At 56.7% G+C, this 20,817-nt stretch overlaps 8 protein-coding genes across 8 annotated transcripts; 3 read left to right on the top strand and 5 right to left on the bottom strand.

Annotated features, from left to right (window-relative positions):
* Nucleotides 1–3,295: 3,295 nt before the first annotated feature.
* BO72DRAFT_476998 (cytochrome P450) lies at nucleotides 3,296–5,144 on the top strand (the record flags this gene model as incomplete). The annotated part of the gene is made up of 3 exons (XM_040947410.1): nucleotides 3,296–3,529; nucleotides 3,596–4,216; nucleotides 4,310–5,144. The coding sequence occupies 3 exons, from the start codon at nucleotides 3,296–3,298 to the stop codon at nucleotides 5,072–5,074; spliced, it is 1,620 nt and encodes a 539-aa protein (XP_040802059.1). The 3' UTR covers nucleotides 5,075–5,144.
* Nucleotides 5,145–5,233: 89 nt separating this feature from the next.
* BO72DRAFT_495582 (RTA1 domain-containing protein) lies at nucleotides 5,234–6,250 on the bottom strand (the record flags this gene model as incomplete). Its single annotated transcript, XM_040948557.1, has 2 exons — nucleotides 5,234–5,511; nucleotides 5,572–6,250. 2 exons carry the CDS (start codon nucleotides 6,248–6,250, stop codon nucleotides 5,234–5,236), a joined length of 957 nt encoding a protein of 318 aa, XP_040802058.1.
* Nucleotides 6,251–7,415: 1,165 nt separating this feature from the next.
* BO72DRAFT_447482 (uncharacterized protein) lies at nucleotides 7,416–8,340 on the top strand. Its single transcript, XM_040944551.1, has 2 exons — nucleotides 7,416–7,897; nucleotides 7,968–8,340. The coding sequence occupies exon 1, from the start codon at nucleotides 7,635–7,637 to the stop codon at nucleotides 7,884–7,886; it is 252 nt and encodes an 83-aa protein (XP_040802057.1). The 5' UTR covers nucleotides 7,416–7,634; the 3' UTR covers nucleotides 7,887–7,897; nucleotides 7,968–8,340.
* An 11-nt stretch (nucleotides 8,341–8,351) lies between these two features.
* acoC (aconitase family protein) lies at nucleotides 8,352–11,555 on the bottom strand (the record flags this gene model as incomplete). Its single annotated transcript, XM_040947409.1, has 8 exons — nucleotides 11,067–11,555; nucleotides 10,811–10,988; nucleotides 10,515–10,700; nucleotides 10,090–10,449; nucleotides 9,483–10,020; nucleotides 9,044–9,411; nucleotides 8,808–8,985; nucleotides 8,352–8,737 (listed from the first exon to the last, which is right to left on the bottom strand). Exons 1-8 carry the CDS (start codon nucleotides 11,432–11,434, stop codon nucleotides 8,352–8,354), a joined length of 2,562 nt encoding a protein of 853 aa, XP_040802056.1. The 5' UTR covers nucleotides 11,435–11,555.
* A 247-nt stretch (nucleotides 11,556–11,802) lies between these two features.
* BO72DRAFT_507855 (3-isopropylmalate dehydrogenase) lies at nucleotides 11,803–13,447 on the bottom strand (the record flags this gene model as incomplete). Its single annotated transcript, XM_040949275.1, has 5 exons — nucleotides 13,140–13,447; nucleotides 13,003–13,074; nucleotides 12,820–12,915; nucleotides 12,095–12,734; nucleotides 11,803–12,032 (listed from the first exon to the last, which is right to left on the bottom strand). The coding sequence occupies exons 1-5, from the start codon at nucleotides 13,212–13,214 to the stop codon at nucleotides 11,803–11,805; spliced, it is 1,113 nt and encodes a 370-aa protein (XP_040802055.1). The 5' UTR covers nucleotides 13,215–13,447.
* A 441-nt stretch (nucleotides 13,448–13,888) lies between these two features.
* On the top strand, nucleotides 13,889–15,345 carry BO72DRAFT_507852 (aldolase; the record flags this gene model as incomplete). The annotated part of the gene is made up of 2 exons (XM_040949274.1): nucleotides 13,889–14,077; nucleotides 14,167–15,345. Coding segments are annotated over 2 exons (1,368 nt in total), but the record flags the coding sequence as incomplete, so codon positions are not given.
* Nucleotides 15,346–16,167: 822 nt separating this feature from the next.
* Nucleotides 16,168–17,308, bottom strand: BO72DRAFT_495577 (isopenicillin N synthase family dioxygenase; the record flags this gene model as incomplete). The annotated part of the gene is made up of 3 exons (XM_040948556.1): nucleotides 16,168–16,830; nucleotides 16,910–17,074; nucleotides 17,147–17,308. The coding sequence occupies 3 exons, from the start codon at nucleotides 17,306–17,308 to the stop codon at nucleotides 16,168–16,170; spliced, it is 990 nt and encodes a 329-aa protein (XP_040802053.1).
* A 1,059-nt stretch (nucleotides 17,309–18,367) lies between these two features.
* Nucleotides 18,368–20,055, bottom strand: BO72DRAFT_376558 (phosphotransferase family protein; the record flags this gene model as incomplete). Its single annotated transcript, XM_040941218.1, has 2 exons — nucleotides 18,368–19,317; nucleotides 19,380–20,055. 2 exons carry the CDS (start codon nucleotides 20,053–20,055, stop codon nucleotides 18,368–18,370), a joined length of 1,626 nt encoding a protein of 541 aa, XP_040802052.1.
* Between the last annotated feature and the right edge of the window lie 762 nt (nucleotides 20,056–20,817).

The raw sequence follows: 20,817 nt of genomic DNA, 5'->3' as shown, positions 1-20,817 counted from the left end.
GGACTGCAGCGCCGGCCTGGAGAATGGCCAACATGGCCAAGATCGCCCACTTGGACTTGTTCATACACAGTCCTACCGGCTGCTCGGGGCCGACACCCATGCCGACCAGGTACTGGGCTAGGGCGATACTCTGGCTTGCTAAATTGGCATACTGCCACTGGCCATCCCATGCGTCGACCGCGAGGGCCGTCGGCCGCAACTGCACCTGTTCCGCGACCAGGTCGTGAATACACCGGTCTACCGATCCGGGCACGGTAGTGTTCCACTCTAGCAGCTGCTGCTGGTCGGATGAAGAGATTCTCACGGCGTCCTGCAAGAGCCGATCCCGAGCCGACGGACGGCTGAGCTCCTTCACCAAGAAGGAGAACTGGTCCATAACTTTGGCCAGGTCCGCGGGGGCGATCACCTCGTCATCGTACATGACCTCCACCGCTACGGCCTGGCGCCCCAGAGTGCACTCCACGTTGACGGCGTAGCTGTCAAAGTCCTCCAGGGGCAGCGACACCGGGCTCAGTCCCGGGAAGGCCTGGTAGACGTCGCGTTCGGAGGCGGGCTGAATGACCAACAAGTTCTGGAGGTCCAAGGCCCCGCTCAATTCTGGTAGCATGGTCTTTATCTTCTGCAGTCCGGTATGCTCATACTCGATCATCTCCGTCGCGTGACGCTGCACGGCCTGCAGAAATCCCCCTACAGTCTGCGTGCGATCAATGCGGATGCGCACGGGGACGGTGGTGATCAGGGGGGCGGCGATCTCGGCGACCTGCGAGACAGGGGCATTTCGCCCCGACAGGGTGGCCGCGAAGATGATATCGTTCTGGCCAGTATACTGGGCCAGAACGAGCGCCCAGGCGGCGCGTAGGATATGCGACATCATGACCACGCCCTGTTCGGCCCCGTCGCGCATCGAGATCTCACCCCTGAATTGACTCCGGGGACTGGGCTGGTAGTTGGGGGTGGGCAGCTCCGGCCAGTGCGCCATCGGATTCTCCCCCTGCAGTTGGCCGTGCCAATAGTTGGCGGCGAGGACCGGATCTTTACCTTCTAAGTAGCGCACGAAGCGCGTGTAAGGGATTGAGAGGGGCAGCTGGTTGTGGAAGTAGATGGCGGCGAGACGGCGGTAGAGGAGGGTTGCGCTCCATCCATCGTAGACACTGTGGTGCGCGGTCCACACAAAGATCGCCTCCTCGCCCTTCGTGTCGTCCGATCTGGGGATAAGACCCCACCGGGCCAGGGGCTGCCCAATCTGCATTCCTTCTTTGCGATCCTCCGCCAGATAGCTTTTCAAGGTGGTGCCATGTCGCCATGGGACGTGTTGGCGACTCACCACCTGCAACGACCGGCCGCTCGGGCCCATACAGATGCGGGTGCGCAGAACGGCGGTTCTGGCGATCAAGGTCTCCCAGGCCGCTTGGAACCGCTCGAGGTCGATGGTGGATGCCAGGGTAAATGCGCGGCGGTCGACGTAGGCCGCGGGTTTACGAGCCGTGATGGCCACCAGACCTTCCTGCAATGGGGTGCAGGAATACACATCTTCGATCATATCAACTTCGATCCCGCATTGCGTCGCAATCCGCCCCAGAAGTAGGGGTCGCTCGTCGGGACTTGCCTGGCTGTAGTCCTGCCACAGGCTGAAGGGTTCGGATTCGGCTTCCTCGAGTCGAGAGGCCCTCGTGGGCATCGGAGCCCTGGGTTGTGCATTTTCTCGCGACGGTCGTACTTTCACGGTCGAGAAGAGCTCAGTAATGCTGATGGCATTGATTATTGCGCCCGTCTGGACCTCCATTCCTCGCTCCTCGCAGCGCGCAATCAGGTTGATGGCGGCTATGGAGTCCCCGCCCAGTCCGATGAATGATTGCGACGCATCTAGCTTGTCGAGCTCGATGCTGAGTACCTCGGCGCAGATGCTTTGGAACTCCTCTTCGTGGGTTGTTGCTCTTGGGACGTCGACGAGGACTCTCGTCTCCGTCTCATTCTCCGGGGATTGGAGAGCACGGTTTTCTGGGGTCATGATGTTTGTGGGTGAGTGAGGAAATTACTTACTATTACTTACTGGGTGTCGAAGAACGGCTTGAGGATCGAGGAGAGGAGGAAGCATACGGAGAGACCCCTCTGATGCTGGTGCTGATGACTCGTGCGTGCGCTCGATTTGTCAGATGTGCTGCCCGTGAGAAAACGGAGTCGACGACAAGAGAGGTGAACTTTCCGCGACTGAACGTGGAAAGATTGTTGACACCATTATCCATGAGCAGGGCATTGATCTACCTATATTACCCAGAGTGTACCATCGCTCAGAGGATCTGCGCTCGCTGCGAAACAGCCTTATGGTGGAGCTGGACCCGAACGCTTGAAGCCTCGACTTAGGGCCCATCTGGTCACGCCGCCACATGGTGGAAGGCAACATGGTTCCCCACTTTTCATGTCTTCTTGTCTGTTTTGCTGCTATTTGGCTCTCCGTCCGACCCCTCTGCATTCACAGCCTATTTCAGCCTCACTATCTGGTTCTCTTCACTTGGCTGTGGCTGGAATGAGGGTGGATGGTTGCCTTAGTCAGCGACGGCTCTCGGATGTAGCCTGCGTTGCTCGTCGAGGGCTGAGTCATGCATCCTGCAGGCTGCACGTTATCAGGTCGCAATAAGCGGCGTAAAAGAAATCAGAGCAGTGACGAATGCTGTCCTCTTAGGTTTGGGCCTTTTTCATTCTTTGATTCTTATCTTTCGTCTTTCATCTCTCACTTTTCCTTGCCTCTCCTGTCCATGAGTCGCTCGGAATGGCCTTTGGCGGGCGCGATAACTACCACCCGCCACTACAGGCCTCGTAGAACCAGACCATTTAGGACCTGGTAAATAATTGTGAGCACCGAATCTGGTATATACCATCGTGGTAGTGTCTATGTCGTAGAAGACAGACCCCTTGTTTTGTTTCGGATGGTTTACATGAACCCGGAGCTGTAGTCAAGTTCAAAATATATATCCAAGTCGTAGCGTGGATTCACCATTGTCTGCTCACAGGAAACAAAGGAATATACCACAGTAGCTTAACATAAAAATGCCTAGAACTCTTCGTGCATGGAATTCCAGGAACAAGACCGGTGGTCCAGCCATCAGTTACTCTGGCAAGAACTACCCTGAAGTTGCCAGCCCTTTTATCGCCTCGTGCTGATAATGCTCTGCATGGGACCTCTTCCCCCCACCCTCTCTCGAACCCTTAAAGTGTTCGTCGCAAAGACGACCGGCAAAACATATTGAATTCTCGCAACAATCAATTGACACAGGCTTCGTGTGCATGCTCCTACAGTATGCTGCCTGAACTACTCCTCGCGGGAGAACCGAGACTGTTGCTGCACGCAGCCATCGGCATCACCGTCGTCCTCCTTTTCCACCAACTGGTGCTGGCAGACTCACGCGAGCATCGTCAGTTCTGGAAGAAGCAGCCATGGGTAGGCGTTCGCGTCGAGTGGTTTTCCAGATTCCGGGCCTCGCTGCGCACCATCCGCGGCATTCGGCAGATGCTGGAGGAAGGTTATGAGAAGGTTGGTCGGTTCCCCTCGCTCGACCTCTCTTTCACACCTTCCATCCCATCCCACTGACGTGCACAGTACTCCAAACAGGGCCGGGCGTTCGTGCTGCCCACCATTGCGGAAGCACCCTGGGTCGTCCTGCCACCGAGCAGCATGCGCGAGCTGCTGGCCAAATCGGACCGAGAGCTGGACCATGAGATCATCCATGCCGATCAACTGCAGCACTACTACACCCAGGGCCCGCTAGGATGGCACGCGGTACAGGTGCCCCTCCAGTTTGACCTGGTGCGCCGGCAGCTGACGCGCCAGCTGCCGCTGGTGCTGCCCATCATGGCAGATGAGGTCGACCGCAGCTTCCGGCATTACTGGGGCACGCGGCACACGGCATCCACTGAGGTCAAGGTGAAGGTATTCGAGACATGCACGCAGATCGTCACCCGCGTGGCCAATCGCGTCTTCGCCGGCCCGGACATCTGCCGCAACGAGGCCTTCCTGCACCACTCGCGCCAGTATTCTGAGGGCGTTGGGCGCGCAGGAATCATCATCCGCCTATTGCCGCGGTGGCTGCGTCCGCTCCTCGCCCCACTCATCACGTATTGCAATCGCAAGAATCTCCAGATCTGCGTGGACATATGTATGCCGGTGGTGCAGGATCGGCTGCAGAAGACCCTCGCGCAGGATCCCGCCTGGAAGGCACCGGTTCGTGGCTCTCCTCCAATGTCTCCAGTCTCAAGGAGTCTCTATTGGCTTTTGGTTCTAAGCACAGTCCTCGGAAATTGACCGCTTCTACAGGTTGACGGACTCCAATGGCTCCTCGATGAGTGCGTGAAACGCAACGACCCGCGCGAGATCGACCCGCGGCTGATCACGCAGCGCCTGCTGATGCTGAATTTCGTGGCCATCGAAACCATGGCCATGTCCATCACCCACACGGTGATCGACCTGTACTCTGCCCCGGATTGCGCGACCTTCGTGGCGCAGCTCCGCGAGGAATGCGAGCGCGTCTGGCGCGAAGAGAACGCATTGCCCCAGCCACAGCCTCAGCAACACCCCCAGCCAGACCAATGGACCAAAGCCGGCCTGGACCGACTGATGCGAGTGGACTCGACGATCCGGGAATCGATGCGCGTCTCAGACCTCTCGTATATCGCGGTGCCGCGCATGGTGGCGCCAGCCGCGGGACTGGACTTTGACCAGGGGCTGCTGCATCTCCCGCAGGGCGTGCGCGTGTGTGTGCTGGCGCATGCCATCCACCGCGACCCGCTCAACTACGCCGATCCATTGACCTTCCATCCCTTTCGATTTAGTGATTCGGAGGAGAACCGCAAGAAAGCGCTGTCGATCGCGACGACGACCGATGCTTTCTTGGTGTTTGGGCACGGGCGGCATGCCTGCCCGGGACGGTTCTTCGCGGCCCAGACGATGAAGCTCATGCTGGCGTATCTGGTGCGGCACTACGAGGTGGAGCCGATCGATCAGGGGCCGGAGAAGGAGGTGCAGGTTGGCACGGCGAGGCCGAGTGCACAGCTCTGTCTGCGTGTGCGTCGGCGGGACTGATGGCTGATGGCTGAGATGCGGAGTGGAGTGTGGGAGGTGTTGGGAGAGGATCCTACGATAGAGGACATAGAGTTACAGACGCGGTGGTGTCTTGAGACATCATTAAATCCATCATTTTCAAACCTTCCTAGCACAGTCCACCAAACTAAAGAGAAGGGACTATACACCCGAGCGCTGTATCATCTCTATCTGACTGGAGCGACTCTCGACCTGATGCAACTTCAGCTGCTGCTGCGCGGAGGCATTCCAGCGCTCACGCGAAAAGACCAGTCCGGGATGAAACGCCGTCATGGCGCCGCAGGCCAGGATCATCATCACACCTTCGAGGATCATGAACGCTACCTGGTCGTTTGCGAGGGCGCTCCCGAATCCCCCCTTCAGTTCGGCAACGCGGAAACACGAGCGAATGAAGATAGTTGTGGTTGCGACGACCAGACCTGCAAGAAGCTTAGTTGGTGGCTAGGTGTATGGGAGAGGAGCAAGGCAAGCAAACGAACCGATCAGAAACCCCCTCCATTTCCAGCCAGCGTGCCAGTCCACGGGCAGCAGCGAGGCGGACCCCTGGCCCTGGTGCCGGCGCAGTCGGAGAGCGAAGTCGCCTGCCAACGCCATGAAGGCTACCAACGAGACGACCTGGCACGCCAACCCGGCGATCATGATGTCGATGCCGAGGTCTCTGAGGCTGGTGTTGTTTGTGCCGGCGGTGGAGGTGATGGCGCCCCCGGCAGACTGCAGGATCAGACACACGAGATCGCAGGCGATGAAGACCTTCGAGTACGTGGCGGGCGCGAGGCGCGAGCACCGGGCGTCGTACTCGATCACCACGCGGCCGAAGCACAGGTAGATTGCGGCGCAGATGAAGGCGGGCGCTAGGGTGAGGCAGATCAGGTACTGCAGGAAGGCGTTGAAGGAAAAGGGGTCGTCGTGCAGGCTGATGCGCCCCGCATAGCCAATGATCTCCAGCAGCAGCCCCCCCATCACCGCCACCAGGTAGCTGGTGGTGCGGTGCCACACCCCCAAGAACAGATGAATCACTGCTGCCACGCAGAAGAGCCCCAGGAAGAGCGCGTTCCCGGCCAGCGAGGGGATGTAGTGGATCATGGCATAGTCGAGACTGCATGTCTGGAGGGTGCACACAAAGGTGCTGGTGTCGGTCGTGGTGTTGTTTGTCGACATGGTGTTCACTGTGGACTGTAGATCGAGCGTGGCTTAGGGCAAAGCGAGTGGCGTGAAGAGGAGAGTTCGTGAAACGAGTGAATGACGCTGAAGCGTGTAGTACAATGAAAGTGCTTCTTTGGGAGGAAAGAGAGAATGACCGACTGACTGAAGGATAGTGATGAGTAGGAAGAGAGTGGGAACCAGTTCTAACAAACAGAAGACCAGAAAAGAAGAGAAAGATGGTTATAGGTCGACCTGATGGAGAAGAGAGAGGTTCGCCAGGCTCGTCAGGGGCACCCCATGTGCAATCGTGCCCTAACTCCAACCCACCAATCCACCCACTGGCCGGATCGCTAGCCCAGGTACCCCCGTCGCGGCATTCACTCAACGACGAATCATAGTGGAATAAATATATGCTATGTAGATCGAGATTCAACTGTGCCTCTACCGTTGGAAACTCAAGACCGGATCTAAAACAGTGCCGAGGAGAGTGTGGAGGAGTGAGCGTCGGAGCGGCGGCGCGTGGCGCGCGCTACGGAGTCAGAGCGTGACACTGATTGACAGCCTAAAATCCTCTCCTCACTACTCCGGACTTAGTCTAGGCTCGTCGCGTCGTTCGGTCTAGAATGTTGAGTGGTTTGGACCTGTCAGCCTTTTCTTGGATTTGGTCGATGAGACCACCGCCCCACCTCTTCTTCTTCTCCCCCTACCCCTACCCCCCTTCTTTCTCTTCTCCACCTGTCTAGATGTTCGCTGTCATTGTGAATAACTCCCCGTTATCGTAGATAGAGTGTCTTGATGCGTGAGATACCCGACCCACTTCGCTCTGCACGTGTCACAAAAGTTTGTGATTGCAAAGACAGGCGAAGTGGCTCTGCTGCGTCCCAGGCCATACGAACAAAAGCGAGGAGACGAATTCTGTCAAGGCCAGCCAATGTTTCATGACTCGACACACCCGTTGCGAGCAAGATGAGGAAGAGACCAGCCGGATGCAGGGCCTATGAATAGCACTTACCTGCCACTCAGTAAACAATGCCGAGAAACGAGCCAGGGGTATCTGCAGCATTTGATTGGCCGGTTCGCTAATGACGTCACGGTCGCTGATGAGAAGAAAATCTCCCCAATCACAACCCCGCACGCAGCAGAACCAAGCCTTGACATGCATATCGCCGCCGGAGTCGTATATGCATCAGCAGGTTTGCAGACCCGATGGCAACCAATGGGGAAAGACTGTCCTCGCGATGAAAATAGATTTGTACATGGGACGCAGTATCATAGGCATGGGAATATATCATATCAAAGGAGCGTGTGTCCGGCTAACCCCCACCACATCCGTTCGGCAGGTCCAAAGCTCTCTCCCACACTACACGACCACACTGGCAGAGTGTAGCAGAAATTCACGATGGGGTGGAATCCGTCACACGAGTTGATTGTCTTTCTCGTCATCTGCGGATGTGTGGTGTTTGTCTTCATAGGATACGCCTTGGCTCGACTGTACGGCGGCGACAGCTTCGACGGGCCTGGGTTGCCGGGGATGACCCCGGAGCAGGCCTCATACATGCGAGAGGTCCGACTGCGGAACCGGGAGGATATGTTCCATGCTCTGCAGGGCATGGAGAAGGGCCATCGGGGGATGGGGGTAAGGGACGTCTAGAACTTTCCAAGGTATCAAGCCTCACGGTCTCATTGTGCGACACCCACCGAGCAGATCTCGCTGATGGACGCCTACCAACAGATAGAACGAGACCTTGTCTTGTCGCATCGAACACGATATCGCCGGACGATTACGAACATTACGAGCACGAATTATACCGAGGTCCTCTATTTGCTTCATATGAGATGAAACGATTACTTGAGTTACAATGACGGATTGGAATTGAAGATGTGGAGACAGAGTCGGTTCACAACGCACATTCTCGTTGGGTCTGGTTTATATTGGCGTCTATGGATATGTACGGAACAAAGTGGCATTGATCAAACGTTGCACGCAGCCAGGGATTGGTTTCAGATACCTCAAATCTACACAGATGGTTCCTCGCTCACGGCTTCCATTGTTGTTGACATGGCGAATAATAAATTGAGAGACCGAGCTAAGCAACAGATATAGAGGAGATTGACTTCACCATGCCAGCACCTCCTGATTGACTCTGTTTTCAGCCTGACGGCGTCCAAGATGCATCTCGGCCAGTGCAGAGGCTGGCACTGTCCCCGACCCAGGGTCGTTACAGAGAGACTGGAAAACAGTCTTGCCAAAAATCTTGTACGCCGCCGCCAGCCCTTGTCGCTGGATCAAGGCCAGCTCCATCTCGTCCAACACAAACGGGTACGATCGGTCACTCACGGTGACCTGTCGACGGGGCAGGTCAATCTCAATCGCCACCCCGGTCTGAGCCGCCGCGTAGAAGTCGTCGTCGGTGATGGTGAGGCCGAGGAGGCCGATGGTGGGCTGGTTGCGTCCATAGATGAAGGAGAACGATCGTGCAATCACACATTTCACCCCGAGACCTGCAACATCACATCCGTTAGAGCCAATGCCTTCTGTTTCCCTCTACTCCATCGATCTCGCAAGACGTACCTTTCAACGCTCGTGGCGCCTCTTCTCGCGACGAACCACAGCCAAACGCTTTCCCGGCGACGACGACATCCAGACCAGCGCGAACCTGGTCGCGAAACTCGGGGTGAGTCAGCTCCAAGCAATGACTCCCGAGCAGGACGTCGGTCGGACTCTCCAGAATGAATGCTGCAGGGATGATCTGGTCCATGCTCCGTTAGCCATAGCCTTTTCGTCCTCTCGCGCAAACGCGAACCTACCGCGTCAGTATCTACGAAATCCCCCAACCTCGAGACCCCGCTGCGTATGACTTGCGCTGGTGCGCTGTGCGGCTTCTCTTGTTCCAGCCCTGGGATGGACGTCGTTGTCGACGGAGTAGTAGTCTTGCGAACGGACAAGTAGGGCTCGACCACGGGGGGCATCGGGGGTGAGACGACTGGGTTTGTGCTAGCCTTGAGACGCTCGCGCAATTTCCCCCGCGGCTCGGCCTTCATGCGTCGACAGCTGGCGAGTAAGGTCTGATACCTCTCGACCGACACCTGACGAAGGAGAGGACGAGGGTCGGTCAACTGCATGCCGAAAGACGAGGCAGCGACGACGGCAGCGGAGCAAATATGGCCGGTAGAACCTGTAATGTAAGGTCAGGTCAGACATTATCAGCTTGTTTACTTCTCCTTGTCCCGAGAAACGAAGACGCACCTGGACCCATTCGGTTCTTGAAATTACGGTTCTGCGACGACAGCCAATTTTCGCCCGACCCCGCGCGGTCAGCCCCCATCCCCAGGCACAGACTGCAGCTCACGGCGGGCAGTGTAAACCCAGCCTGGGCATAGATATCCAACAGCCCCAAAGCGCGCAGGTTGCTCACGATCGGTAGACTGCCGGGGACCACCATCCGTTTCCCGCGGGCTAGCGGCAGCCCCTTCTGCAGGCCTGCTTCCAGGACCAAGGCGCCCAGAATTAGATCTTCCTCGGTGGTAGTGCACGCGCCGATGAAGCAGCCCTCGAAGCGCATGTCAAGCTTCTCCGTCACGGGCACGACGTTGTCCGGGGACGGGTAGAGGGCAATGAAGGATTCGACCTCCTCCAGATTGATTCGGAAGGTTGCAGCATAAGAAGCATCAGCGTCCGGTTGAAAGTACAGCGACTGTGTTCTGTAGCGGGCCTGGGGCCGATCCGAGATGAATTGGCTGGTGACCTCGTCCGGGACGAAGAGGCCCGTAATGGCACCGAGTTCCTATGATTTCCCTCTCTTTGCGTTAGTCACTGGACACGCACACAGAGCTAGATACCCAGAAGGCCTTACGGTGCACATGTTACAGATGGCGAACCGAGCGTCGCAGGACAGATAGCGCGCCCCCGGCCCCCCGAACTCCACAATCCGATCCGCGGCATGGGTGTTGCGCTTGAGGGTTTTCAAAATGTAGAGGATCACGTCCTTGCCCCGAATATACCACGCCGGTGCGCCCACGAACTCCACGCGGATCGACTCCGGGGTCTTGATCCAGGTCTCCCCGGTGGCCAGCGCCGCCATCACATCCGCCGCGCCGAGTCCGATAGCGAGGGAACTGACGGCGCCTGCAGAACAGGTGTGTGAGTCTGAGCCCAGGACGAGCATTCCCGGCTCGGCTCGCTCGCGCACAAACTCCGTATGCAGGATCGTAAACTAGAGACAGGAGGGTTGCCGTCAGCCACGCCACAATCCTCAGGCAGAGCAGACAGGCAGCAAACATTTGAGCCTTGGTTCTCCGTCATCTTGAACCTCGTCTTCGCATCGTGCATGCCATCAATCAACTCCCGGACCCGCGGTTGGTGGTACGTCCGGGGATCCACCGTGTGATCGCCCGCCAGCCAGAACCGGTCATTTCGCCAAACCGTCGGCTCTTCCCCGATGCTGGTCATACTGTGTTTCATGCCCTAGAGGATTGTGGGTTTGGCCGGATCAGCTGCTCTGCGAACTGCCGATCTCCACTTGACCCTGTGAGGATAGGGCTCGGGGCAGGGGAGAGGATAAAGAAGCAACCTACCACCCATGATAGCTCACTGGCAATGATCCAGTCGACCGTGACACGGATAAAGTCACCCCCTTTCAAGCCTTCGGCTGACGGCAGCGAGAAGGCGTGGTGCGCCAGGATCTTTTCCGCCAGCGTCATGGGTCGCGTGGACGAGGCTTTGACGGACAGGGGAGAGGGCAGATCTCGGGCCCTTTCGGCGGAGTTCAGCGATTCAAGCCAGGCCTCTAGGAGGCCCTGCAGCCCCTGTCGCTGTGTCTGATTGAGCGACCAGTCGACAACTGGGGAATCGGGGAATCCCAACCCCCCGCGCTCGGTCTCGGTGTGGCACAGGTCGAGGACATATCGTAGGGTCGATGCGTCTGCAGAACGGCCGCGGGCGTCGAGCTCGACGGCGAGATGGGTGAGAAAGTCATCAGGAGTGGAGATAATCAAAGTATCGGAGTCAAGAGGGATGGTCGGTGGTTGGCAAGTCAGGTACCAGAGGGTCGAGCTGGGCTGTCGTTCTTGAATGCTGCATTCCTCCAGTTGAATCCCACGGGTGTCGGCCAGAAGCTTTACCACAGCGCGCACGAAGGCCCGTCCGTCTTCGGGGAGACTTTGGTCTTGTAAGCTCAACCTAAGTCCTGGAGTAGACATTGTGCGATTGTGCGAGAGTCGAGAGGAATTTAGTAGCTTTGCGGGGCGGGGCTTGGGCTTTTCATATGCGCGGTGGAGGAGGGGTCGGCGTCGAGGAATTACCTACTTTGCTTACATTCACAAGGGATGTCGTGGAACGGATTCTCTTTGGTTGGTTCTATTCTAGTCTTCTAATAGGTTTTCGAAGAAAGTATGATTGTGATGGTGATTTTTGCACTCAACCCTATTTTGGACATGCTGCGTGTGTAGCAGGGTGGCTACGACCACTCTTGCTTCTGGTCCCGAACAAGCGGCATACATTCAATTCTGTGATGGATATATAAATAGATCTGCCGCAAGTACAGAGAGAATGGCACAGTCGACTCGCCTCACGCATGATCCTCCAAATACGCCACGACTGCGTCGCCGAACTCCGCTGTAGAGGCCGTGCCACCGACATCTCTTGTCCGGCACCCCCGTTCAATGACCTCCTTGACAGCCGTTTCGACAGCTGCAGCTGCGTCCGGCATCTCAAGCGAGTAGCGGAGCATCATGGCGACCGACAGGATCATCCCCGTCGGATTGATAATGCCTTTACCCGCAATGTCGGGGGCGGATCCTGAGCCGCATAACTGATATCAGCGAAACAGAGCTTGTCGCGTACAAGAGGAGGACCCTTACCGTGAACAGGCTCGTAGATGCCGCGCACTCCATCGCCACCATCAGGGTCAGGAATCGCACAGAGACTCGCACTAGGAAGCAGCCCCAAACTGCCGGGGATGGCGCTGGCCTCGTCGCTCACAATGTCACCAAACATGTTACTCGTCAGAACAACGCCATTCAACGTCGTCGGCCGGCACGCAAGGGTCATGGCCGCCGTATCGATGAGCATATGCCGCAGAGTCAGGTCGGGGAACTCGGTGCGGATGGTCTGCTCCACGACACCGCGCCAGAGTCGGCCACAGGCAGCCAGCAGGTTGGCCTTGTCCAGGCTCGTGATGGGCAAGGGGGGATCTGTCGCGCGGGCCAGTCGGGCAGCCAGTCGTGTGACACGCTCGATGGCGTGCCGGTCATAGTGGTCGAGGTCCGAGGCCGCGTTGAAGGTCCCATCATGCTCCTGACGATCCCCGTAGTAGATGCCGCCGCTGAGCTCGCGGACGATGAGGAGATCCGCGCCCCGGCACACGCGCTCCTTCAGACTGGACGACTCGATCAAGACGGGCGCAATGAAGTTGATTGGTCGCAGGTTGCCAAACGCGTCCATGGCTTTGCGCAGTCTCCCTAAGCCGGATTCGACGGGGATCGGACTCCCTTGCCACGCCTGTGAGGAGGGTTCTATCGCGTCAGTGTCAGGCGTCTTTCCCATGGATTTCTTTCACGACAACGATGAGACTCCTTTCACATACCGGACCACCCACAGCCCCTAGAAGAACCGCCGATGCGCTCTGTGCATCTTGCAGGGCCTCTTCGGTTACAGGGGTGCCATACGCATCAAAGGCCGCCTATTCCATCTCCGCAACGTGACTCGTTAGTGGTGACATTCTCACTCACAAATTAGCCCGTAGGGGTGGAGCAGGAGGCAAACATACTCCGCCGAGAAGATGATGTTTAAGGTTCAGTGTGACCCTCGTCTGGTATTGCCTTTGGATCTCTCCTAGAACCTGAGGTATTTCACTATCAGTCCTGTCGCCTCGCGGACAGACCACTGGTTCCGGGGGCAATGTACCTTCAGGCCTTCAGCCATCACCTCGGGACCTCCGTAGTCGCCTGGGAACACCACGATATCATGTGTTTTGACCATTGTCACGGGAGTAACTGGAACTACTGGTGAGATGTAAGAACAAATTGTCTGCGCTGCCGCTGAAGACGCAAAAGCAGTACAAAGCGATGTTTATCAAGTAGACGTGTGACGGGGAAGAATGCTCCTTAGGGCTTCTGAGACATTGTCTACGCCGGTCGACGATCGCGGCAAGGCTCATTCGCGATCGGCCGATCACAGTTTGGCAAAAAGATAAATACTTTTCCGGTCTACAAGAATGAGTAGTAGTCCAATGGGACAGTGGCTGCCAGTCCATTATACATAACTGGCCTGGATGTGCTTACCGATGAGTCAAGCAGAATGGCTGGTGGTGTAGCCTACAGCGGGAAATGCACCCCTGACTAAGCAAGATGTCTTCAAATGAAGTACTCAATCCAACACAGAAAGAAATCGGAAAGGGGTGTGAGATGAGATGATTATTACCGTTCATATGGCACCTCGTCTATTCGGGACCCCTTTGAACCTTTTATCACACGTGGTGGGGGGAAACAGCCACAATGGCTGGCGCTCGGTAAGCCCTAGCCCGGTTCTGCAGTGCCTCGCTCCCAGGCCATGTGCAAAGAAAAGGACCGCGATCCCCACCCATAGAAGAAAAGAATGTAACCAGTTTGGCAGCGACCCAGACGTCCAGCCGGTCAAAGCTAAGGCCAACGCAGCCAACGCAGAACCCCCAAATGTCGACCACTTGTGCGGGCGGCCAAAGCCTTCAGAGCAAGTATGGCGGCCGGGCTCCTCCCCACGTCCACCTCCCTGACCGACAATGGCCATCCAAGAAGTTGACCAAGTCTCCCATTTGGCTATCCACCGATCTGCGGGATGGCAATCAAGCTCTTCCCAACCCTATGGTGCGCACGAACTCCAGATTCCCCGTGTAAGGGAGAGGTTTCAGGAAGCGGACGAAAGCTAATCCGCCATGCTATGGCCATGCATGTAGACAATCCAGCAGAAATGGCAGATGTTCCGCCTGCTGGTAGCCATCGGGTTCAAGGAGATCGAGGTTTCCTTCCCCTGTGCCTCGGACACCGAGTTCAACTTCACGCGGGAGCTCGTGGAGACCCCCGGGGCGGTGCCGCCAGATGTGAGTCTCGAAGTGATGACTCCGTGCCGGAAGGAGACGCTCGAGCGCGCGGTCGAGAGCCTCAAGGGGGCCAAGAAGGCCATTCTATTCACCTACCTCGCGACCAGCGACAACTACTGCGAGACCATCCTGCAGCAGCCGGCGGAGACGGAGTGGTTGGCGCGGGTGACGGAGTGTATCGAGTACGCGCGGTCGATCACGAAAGACGACCCGGAGGCGCAGGGCACGCAGTGGACGCTGGGATTCGGTTTCGAGGACTTCGCGAATGCGCGCCCCGAGGCGGCCCTCCGTCTGGCGGCGACGATCCAGGCGGCGTGGAAACCCACCCGCCAGCAGCCCGTCATCTTAGGGCTCGCCTCCAGCGTCGAGGCCACCACCGTCAACGTCTTCGCCGACCAGGTCGAATACTTCTCGCGGCACCTCCGGGACCGCGACACAGTCTGCATCTCGATCCACACGCACAATGACCGCGGGGGCGCCGTCGCCGCCGCCGAGCTCGCATGTCTGGCGGGTGGGGATCGTGTCGAAGGGTGTCTGTTTGGCAACGGCGAGCGCGCCGGCAACCTCGATCTCGTGACGGCGGCCATGAACTACTTCACGCAGGGCATCGAGACGGGCCTGGACCTGTCGGACCTTCCGGCCATCCGGTGCGTGTACGAGGAAGTCACGCAGCTGCCCGTCCACCCGCGCACCCCGTACTCCGGCGACTACTACTTCCGAGCCTTCTCCGGGGCCCATCAGGATGCCATCCGCAAGGGATTGAACAGGCGCGCCGCCAACCCGTCGCGAAGTGCGTGGCGGGTGCCGTACTTGCCCCTCGACCCGGCCGATCTGGGCATCCCCTTCGACAGCGTGATCGGCGTGAACAGCCAGAGCGGCAAAGGGGGCGTGGCCTGGCTCATCCAGCAGGGACTCGGCTTGAGCCTGCCCGGCGAGCTGGCAGCGCATTTCAGTCGTATCGTCAAGACACAGTCCGTCGCATGGGAACGAGGTCTGGCTGCAGAGGAGGTCTGCGCGCTGTTTCTAGAATCCTACGACCACGACGCCTCCTACCGTGCACGCATCCTTGGACAACAGCAACAGGGCTTCGGCGTGCTATTCCAGCAGCCCGCCTGCCCGCACGAGCTGGAGGATAGCTCGGACGAGGCGAGTCGGATTGCAACCCTCATGTCTCAGGCTCTGCAGCTGCCCTTCCGGTGCCAGATGGCCGCCTTCCACCCCCTTCCCGACGAGCGGCAGCAGGGCTTGCTGGTCACATTCGCACACTGCGTTGTTGGAGATGGTCCCGAGAGTTCTTGGGGTGTTGGGGTGGGTGTAGGTAAAGATGAGGCCATTTATGCGACACTTCTATCCATGATCCAGGTTAGACACTCCCACCTGATCTGGTACTACTTCCGTGGGTCCGATTATGCTAATGCTCCGGTTACACAGAATCGATCTGTGCGCGTTACCGATCAGCCTTGGGCAAACCTGGATGTGAAGAGCACCGTGGAACACAGTGAAATAATCTCTAATACCGACCTTGGTCACAGTCGGTTCCGAGAAATCATCATTGGTTGAGGAGAGCTGGGGTGAAGGGGTTCTATTCCTAGAGGCAACCATATATATTTAGTATTCATGTTTCAGATTCCATTCGCGCGGTATTCTTGAATCTGATATGACCCCATATAGTGTGCTACAAGTCCCTGCTGTCAAGCTACAGCTGACATGATAATGTAGAGCCCTGCATAGAACCTGAAATGGACGTGAAAATGAACAATACTATCACAAAACACAAACTCGAAAAATTCACTATCGCGCCACTACACTTGCGCTGTACTCGTCCTAACTACCCTGCTACCGGATTCCAACAAAGCCTCAGCCATAAGTGCGAACCAGTTTCTGCTGCATATATTCCAGCGCAGTCAGATGATCATTGTACGCCGACTTGATGCCGGGCCGCACGAACGCCGGCAGGGTGTCGACCAGCACCTCACGATCCGGTTTCCCAAAGTAAGCCACCGAGTACCGAGGGGCCAGCATCGCGGTGGAGTGCACATCAGTCCCCTGAGGCAGACAGACGCGATGGTTGGCCGAGCGCAGCTGCTTGTTGGTCCAGCGCTGCAGACAGTCGCCGACGTTGATGATCACCTCGTACACGTTCTCCGACTCGACGGGGATGAAGCTGCCCAGCTGGCGCTGATCCTCGACCTGCAACCCGCCCACCGAGTCCTGCAGGAGCAGGGTCAACGTCCCGAAGTCGGAGTGCTCGCCGATGCGCTTGCCGGACCCCATCGACCGCGCCGGAATAGCCGGGTAGTGCAGCAGGCGCAGCTCGCTAGTGTTGCTCTGGTGTTTGGCGATGAGATGGTCGGCGGGCAGCCGGAGGCCGGCGGTGATGGCGCGCACGAGGTGGCCGTGCAGCTCGTGGAAGTCGTCGTAGATCCCCTCCATAAAGGGGCGGAAGCCGGGGAGGTCGGTCTCGTCGACCCAACGGTTGGGGAAGAGCTCGTCGGTGGCAGCGCCTTGGTCGAAGGATTCCTGGAATAGCGGGCTGTTAGCGATGTGCCTTGACCTCGGGGGTGGACCTTGCAGTGGCTGGCTAATAACTCTTACACACCCGATATTCCTGGTAACTGTCCGTCTGCTGCTCGCCTTGCTCGAACTTGGAGATCTGCCACACGCTCTCTTGGCCAATGGCACTCCAGCCTCGATGGGGGTTCGGCGCGGCCGGGTGCGCTGCCTTCACTTTGATGTCATCTGGGAGATCAAAGAATCGCTTGTTCTGTGCGTCGTCATTGCAGTTAGCCCGCACATCTCGCACAGGCTAGCTTCGACGCCATATCGGATGACTCACGAATTCGAACAGTTGGTCAATCTTCTCTTTTGGAAGTGACGAGTGGCGAATCTTAGCAAATCCATAGACACAGAGCGTTTCACAGAGTTCATCGCAGAATTGTTGTCGCTCTTGCGCATCGTCGCTGCGATAGCGGCGGAAGTCTAATGATTTGATGGCCATGGCTGGTGTACGGCGATTTGATGGGACCGAGCTTAGGGTCTTCGTCCGGATGTTTTCAAGACAAATGAGGATGAGTGCTGTATAGAGCTACGGACCCCGTAGCGGATGAGTCGCGGATCACTATATATGCTTCTGTGGGGTCCCCAGCCCTCCGTCGCCCACTGGCTTCGTCTGATGGAGGTCAGACATGATTGCTGGGCCCAGTGGGCGCATCCCGGAAGTGGCTGTACCGTAGTATCCCCAGACAGCCACGGCACGGTTCATGAAGCCGGCAAGGCTGAGGGCATGCTCTGCATCTCCCACGTTGCGCCCCCACACAGGATCCTGAAGGGATTGCACTCCGATGCCGGCGCAGCTGCCGGCGCCGTTCTCAGAATTCACAGAGCCTTAGGGATAAGTCAAGTTGCAACCAGGAGTTCTTTTCCTGTTCAGACCTGGTTACTGTGTGGAGAGACCCAGAGTGCGGCACCCAAATGTCACGTATAGACATACCGGAAAGGCGAGGTTCTTGGATCTTTCATGAAGATTTATGCAACCACGGCCGATGCTACTTCCGCAGCATACATCGTGAATATCTATGTACTCAGCGTTGTTGTAAAAAAATACCTCCTCTCGTTCTCGACGAATTGAGGTCACATTCTTTGTCCTACCCCAATATGGAATCAGACGTTCTGTCCTTTAAAATGCCAGTCCTTCACAACATCATCCGTGGAATAAAATCTGATGCGGATATTCCCTATAGGGCTATGGTCTCAATCAATAAATCTTTGAACCACGAAGAGCCGGAGTCGCTCACACAATAAGATCAATGTTGACACCGCAGTCATCTCTTGCAAAAGTCTCGAGCGCGCGCCAAGGAGAAGGTGAGTCTCCCTCAACATTCGATCCCCGTTTTACTGAGCGAACACGGATCGCGAAGAAAGGCCGTTCCCCTGATCTTGGAAGTCACTACGTATAACGGCTCCAGATCACGCGGATCTAGTGGACCTGAGCAAGGTCGATTGCCAACAAACGGCATCCCTCATTTGATCAAGATCGCGAACTCATTGTGAACGGATATCACGGATTCTCGTCATGGTCATCGAATGGAAAATGGTGAACGACAGCTGTTTTCTCCATTTCGGTGCTTGAATGTTCCATCAAACCATTCTTGATGCTCTGGATGACCGCCTTGCACCGTTCAAACTCATCCTCATCTGGAACCCAGCCTAGGGCGTCGGTCCCGATGAAATCCCTCATCTCGCCCAGCTCCTGTAGTAACTCCTGTTCCTGGCAGTGATCCTCCGCGCATTTTTGTATCTCTTCCTCTGAAAACTGAACCGGAAACTTCATCAAACCCGTCGGTGCCCCTTCATACAACGGCATCGGCCAATTCGTGAGTACCTGCATCATGGTATACTTCAACGACACCGAGTCTCCTTCCCAGGGAGCCTGTGCATGATGAAAAAGCTTCGCGCGGAGCATGAAGTTTTCAGTTCGGATGGCATCAAAATGATCCGGCAGGGATTTCATGGTCAATGCCGCATAGTAAAAGTGCACGATTCGTCTCCGCATCGTCTCCTGAACCGCCGCTTGTTCTTCATGGTTGAGTTGGTCAAAATGATCCGGCAATTTGACCTCAGGCTTGGATAATGTCTCCGACACGAGATCGCCCCAATTTTGAAAATGGTCGGGGATGCCAGCGCACAGGCAGAGGGGCAGAATGACTGCATGCTGCCAGTCGATGATTCCGACCACTTCGTTGGACGTATTCACCAGGATATTGTTAGGCGAAAAGTCCGGATGACGAACAGTCGGGCGAGCCATGCGGTGGTCGGATGGAACGTCGAGACCAGGCGCTAGCTTCAAGTAATTGGCAAGGAGATGCTGGTACGGGATGGGTGAGCGGGGTTGATACTGGTGTAGTTCTCGCAGGTATCTTTCGACGTGGAGTCGTGGTTTGCCAAACTTTTCACAAAACTCCATCTCGCGCTTAGCAGGTGCTTCAAAGCATGAGGAGAATGTAGTCCCTGACTCGGAGTCAGTGTTTTCCGAAACAAACAAAAAAAGGAATACCCAGACGGAGACTGACATGGACCGCAATCGACGTCCAGAGAAGCCCGTTCCCGATACCACCATTCATGTTGTGCGGTTGGACCAACGACAATGTCGTCCGAGACCGGGATCACGCGTTGTGAGCTTGCAAGATCACGGCGGTGGTAAAGACTTCCGCTTGCTGGGAAGCGGATGCTCATGAACTGTCTTTCCAGATCCACGATCTGTCGCATAATTTTGACACGAGTTCTGGTGTCCATGGAGTACCACTGACCGCTCAAGGGTGTTCCTTCGAATCTTTCCAAGAGAATGTACTCGGCTCCAACGGCGTTTGTCTGATCTGGGGAGTAGGCAAGGACTTTGGGAACGGGGACCCCATTAGCACGCAGATGGGCGAGTGTGGCCGCTTCACTGGCCACTGCATGATGTTTGGGAACAGTCGTCTTATACGGCAATCTTGCCAGGACTGCATATCCATCATCGAAGGTGATTTGTAAGACGCGGTTGAAGCCCCCCTCGGCGAGTTTTGTGATCGAAACCACGCCATCGAGGCAGCGGCCGACGGAATGGCAGGCAACCCTGGCAAGGGCATCCACGTCGAATCGAGCACGGCGTTCGGCGCGGCGGATCTCCTCGTTGAATCTGGCCAACCGCGAGCACGTCAGTGTATTGTAACTATTGTGACTGGGCGCGTCCAGCAGTTCACCAGCCATAGCTCGCAGAAAGCGTCCAGAAGTGTACTCAAAGATATCAGAGTCACCTCTTGAAGAAGAAGACATCCTCCTGAGTGATGCCTTGAAGCATTGATTGAAATATCTCGAAAGGTGTCGCATATTCGACCAGACGGCTGTCAGCCCAAGCTGCTCTGATTATTGATGGGCGGCATGGTACGGGACGTCTGGAGGTTGACTTGGCTATCAGGCTTCGCAGGACCAGTATGGTGAATACGAATGTGCGAGTAGGTAAGTAAGTATGTACATATGATGTTGTTTGATGATGCAGGAGGGATTCAGGAAGTGTCGGTGTATCCGAGAATACCCCGAGGGGGCGGTCTGGATGGCGGAGCCATAGGAGCGGCAGAACGTCATACGTGATCAGGGAGGCAAGCAGTCTTCCGTACGATGCAAACCAGGCAAATGCCAGGCAAATGCCAGGCAAACCCCCAGGCAGCCAGTAGTTATACCTAGCCCTAGCTAGCTAGTAGCTAGGAGATGTCCGGACCCAACAGCAGAAAGAACAGAAGTAGGAAGAATGATGTACAGCAGCACTGTACACCTTATCAGTGTTCCTACCAGCGCCGACGGTACCTTAGGCGAGGCAGTCCCTGAAAGACATGCAGACATCATCAAAATCCTCGTTGTCCATCAGGAAGACCATATCGACCTCGCTATTGCAGGTACTCAGCAAGACGTAATTCCGCCTGTGGTAAAAGCTGCGCGCATCTGTTGAAGTTCTGCGTAGAACACTACAACGTC

Source organism: Aspergillus fijiensis (genome assembly GCF_003184825.1).
Source record: "Aspergillus fijiensis CBS 313.89 unplaced genomic scaffold BO72scaffold_19, whole genome shotgun sequence".
Lineage (NCBI taxonomy): Eukaryota > Fungi > Ascomycota > Eurotiomycetes > Eurotiales > Aspergillaceae > Aspergillus > Aspergillus fijiensis.
This window is presented reverse-complemented; position numbering and strand designations above follow the sequence as displayed.